Here is a 7821-nt window from a genome sequence, read left to right on the forward strand (position 1 = left end):
ATTTCAATATCGCTGTCCATCCCAGCCCAAGCCTACAAATATGTGAAATTCGATTTCATACATGATCCAGGAACGTAACGCCGGGGTGATCCTCTTATTTTACAAAGGAAAGTGAGGTGTTGTACGGGTATTCCTTCTCGTGGTGTTGTACAATATAAAGTAAATTACTGCGATGCACCATCTTGTGCTTTTCTTGAGCTGAGAACCTCGAATTTTTCTACCTCTGGTCAGTACATGAGATCATGGTCGGGTAGTTGGTACTCACGTTGCACAATGTTCAGTGATTGTTTCTTGTTCCCCTCGGCATCCTCGTAGTTGGAGAAAGACACTTCTCCTTCGACGTATACCATAGTCCTGAAGACAAACAAAGTTAGCTCTGAATTATCTTCCCAAAAAATCTGACACTATAAGCTCTCTGATGCATGCCCTGCTTCCCCACCTCCGTGACGTCTAAAAACCAAGCAAAGATCTACATACCCTTTATCCAAGGTGGTGATGAAATCTCTGAACGACCCTTCGGGTAAAAAGCCAGTGACCTTAAAGAAGTTGGATTTCTGGTTATCGCGAGGCCCCGAGTTTGTGGCAACAGCGTATCTGAGAATTTCCCTGCCTGTGCTAGTCGCCTGCAATTCCGGTGTATCTGCCAATCTGCCGACAATAGTCATTTTCGCGAACGAGTTTCGTGTTGCTGAGGTCGAGAAGGAGCGGGCGCTGGCGGTCAACGCGCGACGAGCAAGAAACGACGACATCTTTGCAATCTCGGAAAGGTATTTGGTTTCGATAGATGTTCGAGCTGAAGGTTAATCCGAAGAATCGATTGATGCGTGTTACGTGATGGCTCAGATGGTGGTTGTCTTGTAGTAGTTCGCGGCGCACACTTGGAGATAATTGTAGCTGGTCTTCGCGTTTGGTCGTCAGATAGGGGTTGGAGTTAGCGACGCCAAATGCCGCCTTGGCATAATGACTTTCTCACGTGATATGAATTAAACTTGTGCGACTGCCTCCATTTACGAGTAGCGACAGACAATTGGCAATCAATCAACACACGATAATCGTCCGATATTTCGTCAATTGATTTGAACACCCAATGGGATTTCCTCAACTGAGTTGAGTAATCACGCGGATTCGTGAATTGTCTTCAGCAAATACCTAGGTACTTTATGGTGTGGACTGCCACCTGTCTGTTCACCGAGTCTGGAAAGGATTGATTCCTCCATCCATGGATGTTCAACAAACAAACGCAATCCGAATAAGCCTTCAAGTTTCACATTTTTCTATCCTTTGATGCCCAGGTACCCGGTATACACACAGTCGACTTTTCAAAACAACCTTTTCATTTCTCAATGACGGAAATCGGAATGCGGAGAGTCATGGACGAGCAGGCGGGGAACTTCAATGACGAAGATCTTGGGCACACATAGCACAAGAGCTGTCAGATGGCCCAAAACCTGGAGAAGTTCTCGACACGGCATCAAGCTGATGCAGTGTCTCAATTCCCCATACCCAACATTTCACGAGAATATCTACGCGAATTTCTTGTGGTTCGATTTGATTTCCTGCAAGTTTGCCATATCAAGTGGCCATCTGCATGCTGTTGCACCACGCGAATGGACCGATAACCAAGGTGGAGGAAAGAGATTCGAAGATTGGGCCTCCTGAGTTCCTCCCACATTATCTTGGTGCGATGCGAACGTTATCGTGTGATATTCTGGATGTTTACACCACCGTCTGCCAGATTGCTTGTGTCGCTCGACTCTTCCATCGACGTCAAGCGGGATACGATACACCTGGACACATTATTACAACCAACGTCAGAGAAGGAAAAGCTTGGAGCACTCAGATCATACACGTCCACCACCAGAGTCGACGTGTTTTTCGGACTTTCCAGACGCGTCCTCCAACACGCCAAGAAGAGCGGAAGATTGTCAGCTCAGGGATGGATTTGGTTGGCTCAGGGCAGGTCAAAGTTGCATCCACGTTGGCGGATATGCTAGGCCGTACAGGACCAGCGTTCCCGGTACCTGACATCAACAGACGGGCTAAACTCCCTCTCCCCCCTGAAAGTTGAAATTGCATCCGCTGTATCCCCAGAGTCAGCGTCAGACGACTCGACCAGGACGAGGAACAACATGTCCATGTCCCAACATGTTTTTGCTTGCTTCGCCTCCGAGCTCCCGAAAGATTACTGCCCCTGCTCGGATCGCAAAGCGTCAAACATCAGATCGCAAGCTCCACCCACGGCACACAGACAGGAGTTCAAAAGTTCAGAACACGGTCTGTTCACGCCACGAGAATCATGCGCTTCTAAATACGGATCAATGCCGTTAGCCATCTGGAACAAACAAGATCTAACTGAGAAAGAAGAAAAGAGGTTTCCTCCTCACAGCCTCTCTATCGATTATGCAAAAAAGCAGTCTTCGTATCATTTATAGAAGACCAATCTGAGCTACGCAATCATCCACCATGCAGCCAGGTTCATCTCGCTTAGCTGTTGTAATTCCCCTTTGCACCATCACCCCACTCGAGCAAACTGTGCGAAGCGATACACAACTCCCAATACATCACCATCGTGAGGAGGCCACAAGGGCGGTACGCCGGTACTCGTTGTGCTGGCCTTTCAGGGCTGCGTCGTCTTGATTACAGCAGCTCTCTCGTATTGGCTTGGAGTCGAGCAGTTTCCAAGATCGCGTATCAGCTTGCCTGACCCCCGATGGTCCCATACGTCCACGATTCCTACGTCGTCCATTTGCGGTTGTTCACATTTTCTTCTTACCCCCATCCAATAGTTCAAGGTGTTTGCAAACATGTCTTTTCGCGTTGCAGGCGCCAGAAGGCCACACAGCTTGGTTGTAACAGACAAAAGGGATACCTGTGGCCTACTTTACTGTTCGGTGCCTTATCCACCAACGATACCAAGCCGCTGAGCTGGACATTCGGATGGAAGTTCATTTCACCAAGTAGTTCTTGGACCTGGAACTATACAAAACGGCAGGTTGACGCCTCGACATCGCTTTGGCTGGTTCTGAAAAGTTATATCCAAACGTTGCCGCGGCTATCTGACTGGCCACGAACCACGCGGAGATCCTCCCGCCTGAAGACTCATTGCAATCTCTTTCGGAATATTTCAAGCCTCCGTCAAGACAAATACTGAAAAGTCTTTCTCCGAAGCCGCAATAATGTAAAGTAATCCTGGCCTTTTGCTCTGCTTCACAGTCGAGCTTTGACAATTTTTTCCATCTCATTTCTCCACTACCTGTTCTGATTCGTCAATTCTAGAATAAGTTTTTAAACCTTGTATCGCCCGTTGCCGATCTGGAACCCATCACATCACAAGTATTCCAGGGGGTCATTTCACCCAAGACCTTGTTGGCCCGCCCGCAAATATCATCAACCTCACTCATCGTTCTTTGCTGCTTCACGTTCGTTTTGTATACTCGCTAGGAGTAACGTAGCGGGGCCTGCTCCAATGCTGCGCACTCTTTAGACCGCAGTATCCTCGACCTTCCTTTCCTCTTTCTTGCGACGACTTTCGCCCTTATACACATACTACTAATAATTGTCCGGTCGTTAAGAAATCTGGAAGACATCCGTCCTCAAGATGGTTCTAGCTACTCGGTCGCAACTGTTGGCGATATTGTTGCTCTGCTTTTGCATCAATATATCAATTGCTGACAGATGGGGAGGTCATATTCAAAGGCGTGATGGGCCTACAACTCCATCAATTACAGGAGCCGAAACCACGGCGAACACACCCTCGACGGTATCACAAACGCAGTCCAAGCAGACAACACAGGCAGAAGACCAGAGTGTAGCAAGTGAAGATATCAGATCTTCAACCACTAGCTCTAGATCTGAGCAGGCCGCTAAGTCGACCACCACACTCATTACAAGCTCGTCGTCGAGCCCAACTATGACTCCATCTTCTCCTGCAGGAGAAGTGGCAACAGCGACACTTAATGCTAATGCAATTTCAAGTGCCGTATACGATGGCCCATTTAATTGTAAGGATTCTGGCGATGGTTCTGCCATGACGGCCGCTAATCTTTACTAGCAACGATTACTCCAGGACTTCTCCCTATTACACCACGCATCACTCCAGGTTTCGGCATCGTAGGCATCATAATGATGCTTAGTGGAGCCGTTTACACCGTTGTTGGAATTAAAAACAAGCTCCTCCATATCTACCTTTCAGCCGCCTACCTATCCAGCCTGTCGATTGTGGTTCTCATCTTATACGTGATGAATCTACCAGTTACCGATGCGGTACAGGGTGCATATGTGGTGGCGGCTGTCATGACGGGGTTGATTCTTGGAGGTGGTGCACTAGTTTTCCCAGAGCTCACGGAAGGCCTGGCCTGTTTACTTGGGGGGTTCTGCGTCAGCATGTGGCTATTGGTACTGAAGCCTGGCGGTTTACTAACTTCTACCACTACGAAAGCGATATTCATTGCGGCCTTTACTGTGGCTGGTTTTTCCACTTCGTTCAGCCATTACACTCGACCCTATGGATTGATTGGTGGTATCTCATTTGGAGGCGCTACTGTGCTTGTTCTCGGGATTGATTGTTACTCGCTCGCGGGTCTCAAGGAGTTTTGGGCATATCTTTGGGCTCTCAACGATAATCTTTTTCCCCTCGGAGCAACCACTTATCCATTGACTAGAGGAATCAAAGTTGAGATTGCAGCCATTATCGTTATTAGCATCGTGGGTATTCTGTCACAGATGAAACTGTGGAAGATAATCAGGGATCGCCGGGACAAACGAACTACGGAAAGACTTGAAGATGAGCGCAGCGTGGAGAGAGAGGAAGAGAACGTCGGGAAAAGGATTGAAAATCTCAACGCCCGGGAGAGGAATCAATGGGAGAATGTCTACGGTGACAAAGATCGAGCACCGCGACTAAGCGTCACATCTCAAAGAGATTCTGGAGTCGGAGATATGGACAGTCAAAAGAAAGGTCCCACGAGCACAGTGGTGTCGGTCGCCCGATCTGGAGAGGATGACATTGAGATGTCTGACATCCCCACGCAGGTCCCCTGGAAGCCAACTGGGCTCGTAATGTCGGACCGTTCCCACGAGAATGGCCCAGTCACCATTCGAGTTTCCCGAGATATTGGCCCTGAGCCTAACAACGAGAACAGCGAGCCTTCAACAGAAGGTACAAACGAGAAACGACAAAGTCATATGTCTCTAGCGCCCCAACCTGACGAAGCACGAGCAGACGGCCTGTCGTCGAAGCGACATTCAAATCGATCATCAAATCCGCCACTTTCTGTTCGCGTATCTATGGCACCCGACGTTGTACCGCTGCCGTTTAGAGTTCCAGAAGGAGTCGAGGATGACGATAGATCATCTATTGCTACTTTTGCTGACGAGGAACGTGAAGGGCAGAAGCCACGATACTTAAAACACATGTCAGCAGGCTCAGCACTAATTCGCAGGCTCTCTGACAGATCCATGATGAGCGGTTCACCTAGGAGTTCTAAGAGATTCTCTATCAACGATGGACCCAGTACAGAGGATCTTGTCGTACCCCACGAAATCGATGAAGATGGGAGGAGCTCAGTGGCCGCAACTCTGGATGGACTAAGCGACGAGGACGAGAGGAGTATCCGTTCCTCGATGGGTCACGCACATGGAATCTACGAGACCACAGCATCCGAAGTTGGAATAAGCGGTAAGGGAGACAAGCTAAAGGAAGCAAATTTGAGCCAGCAAAGCGCTGTGGTGGTAGATGCCAAGGACATGTCAGATCCAAATTTTGATTCCAGCAAACTCCAACCTCAATCGCCTCGGGACGATAATTCAGAGGCTGTCGCGCTAAGTGACGCGAAACGACCCAGGACAGCTCGTTCCGTTGCGTCGGCAGCGACAAGTTCTAAATCAAGACCGCCTAGTTTTACGGCAGCCCAACTCCCACCCCAACTTTCCAAGGTCGTTATGTCCTATCGAACCAACGAATGGGCGAAACACCTCAGCAACGCCGAGGTACCTGACTTGGAAGAACTGAAGATTGAGGAGCCTGTCGGGAACGAACAGGCCGAAGCAGCAGCACCTGTTGACGTTGAGGATTTGCAGCAGTCAGCTTCATCTGCTGCGAAGCCTGCACCCCTCATTCGGTCTAATACTTCAGGCTCGAAAGCAAGTGTTTCGCCATACGCTACACTAGCCGACTCGTCTCCTGGATTGCCTGGACTACCGAATACGCCAACATACAGCACATCAATACAGTCTCCACCAACGAATGCCAAAGGAAGACTATCCAGCGGACCAAGCCTGCCTCGTTCCATCGCCGAGTCGCCCGTCGAGGATAGTTTCTCTGCTCCCACTACTCCAGCGTTCTACCAGGCGCCTGCTGCAAACATTCCATATGGGAGCACAAACACGCTGATGGGCCGTCGCGAATCCATGGTTCGCAACAAGTCCTTTTTCGGCTCTACGCCTGATCTTCCTCGTAATCTCCCTCCACAAGCTCATCAGAATCTTCCACCTCAGGCGCGAAATTTCAAGAGCATGCCAGGAACTCGTGTTGGCAGTGATGCAGGTTCTATCTACAATGGTCGTAACAGCATGAGCAACCCTGCACTAAACGAGCTGGACACTGACAATATCTCCCTTTCTCAACGTCGAGACATGATTCGTCAATCCTCCCTCCATGGAGCTGCCTCACCCATGATACACAATGCACCACCGAACTTCGACTCTCATCAACCGCAGCGGCAAACATCTGTTCCCACATTGGCTGCCAGAGAGCAACAACTGGCTTCGTGGCGAGCGAGCGTGCAGCAAGATCTAGGAAGTACTCATGTACCGCAAACCAACATTGAGCGGCAGCGAAGCTTGCTCTGGCAAGAACGACAAGCAGAGGAACAGAGACGAGCAATGGATGCCATGATGAAAGGTCAGAAAGATTCAGCTTTTGACGAGCGAATGAGGAGGGGCGATATGCTTGTGGCTCACAGGGACGCTCTGAGGAGAATGCAGGCTGCGGCTAATAAAAATGCTTGACCGCGTCTGATTCTTTTGTTCATTATTTAATATTTGATTCTTTGGGGGCAACTGGCGTTGCGAACATAGAGCGGCTTTGGTCAGTGGTCGGATTTTTTGTATATACCCGGTTGGCAAGATGGTAGGCTGCAAGGCTGGTTTGAGGCAGGCCGTACTTGCTCAGTTGCGATTGTGTGGTTCAGGGGAACAAGACGGACTATCTTGTTTGTATTCAGGCGATGACGTCTAATCGGGTTGTTTCGAAAGGGGAAATCGGATTATCAGTGAGTATTCTAGTCAGCGGGGTGCCATGAAATGGAATACAGTATACTTTATTACAAGTCTCAATGAGATATGGAAAACAATAGCGTCTCCCAATCTGTAGCCGATGTCATAGCAGAGTCTGCAGTAAAGAAACACGGGGCCTGACTAATAACGGATCATACATCTTATTAACACATCCCCACTTGGTTCGGGACCTCTACGCGGACATGTTAAACTTCCTTTTACATCGCCTTGGCACATTCATTTAAAACTCGACTTTTCCTCTCAGCTGTACTATTGTGATTAAGACTATGTTAAGGGCCTTGTTTATTCTCTTCGGAAGAATAAATACCACTTTACTGTCATTTATCATCTGATGTGTTCGACGTTGTTTGGCCTTCGGCGCTGTGAAAGGAAATTTAATGCGTCGTCGCAGAGATAGCATGTACGACCAATAGGAGAATCAAGTATAAGCAACCAGTAGAAATGATCTGTATTAAATCAAGCCCTGCAGAAAGCCCTTTTGTCAAAGAAGGTGGGGGGGGGGGGGGGGGGGGCGGGGCGCGAGTA

At 48.9% G+C, this 7821-nt stretch overlaps 2 protein-coding genes across 2 annotated transcripts; one reads left to right on the forward strand and one right to left on the reverse strand.

Moving 5' to 3' along the window:
• Nucleotides 1–164: 164 nt before the first annotated feature.
• On the reverse strand, nt 165–749 carry GLAREA_11963 (Nucleic acid-binding protein; the record flags this gene model as incomplete). Its single annotated transcript, XM_008082745.1, has 3 exons — nt 165–217; nt 266–354; nt 478–749. 3 exons carry the CDS (start codon nt 747–749, stop codon nt 165–167), a joined length of 414 nt encoding a protein of 137 aa, XP_008080936.1.
• Nucleotides 750–3598: 2849 nt separating this feature from the next.
• GLAREA_11964 (uncharacterized protein) lies at nt 3599–7008 on the forward strand (the record flags this gene model as incomplete). The annotated part of the gene is made up of 2 exons (XM_008082746.1): nt 3599–4001; nt 4052–7008. The coding sequence occupies 2 exons, from the start codon at nt 3599–3601 to the stop codon at nt 7006–7008; spliced, it is 3360 nt and encodes a 1119-aa protein (XP_008080937.1).
• Between the last annotated feature and the right edge of the window lie 813 nt (nt 7009–7821).

Source organism: Glarea lozoyensis (genome assembly GCF_000409485.1).
Source record: "Glarea lozoyensis ATCC 20868 chromosome Unknown GLAREA17, whole genome shotgun sequence".
Lineage (NCBI taxonomy): Eukaryota > Fungi > Ascomycota > Leotiomycetes > Helotiales > Helotiaceae > Glarea > Glarea lozoyensis.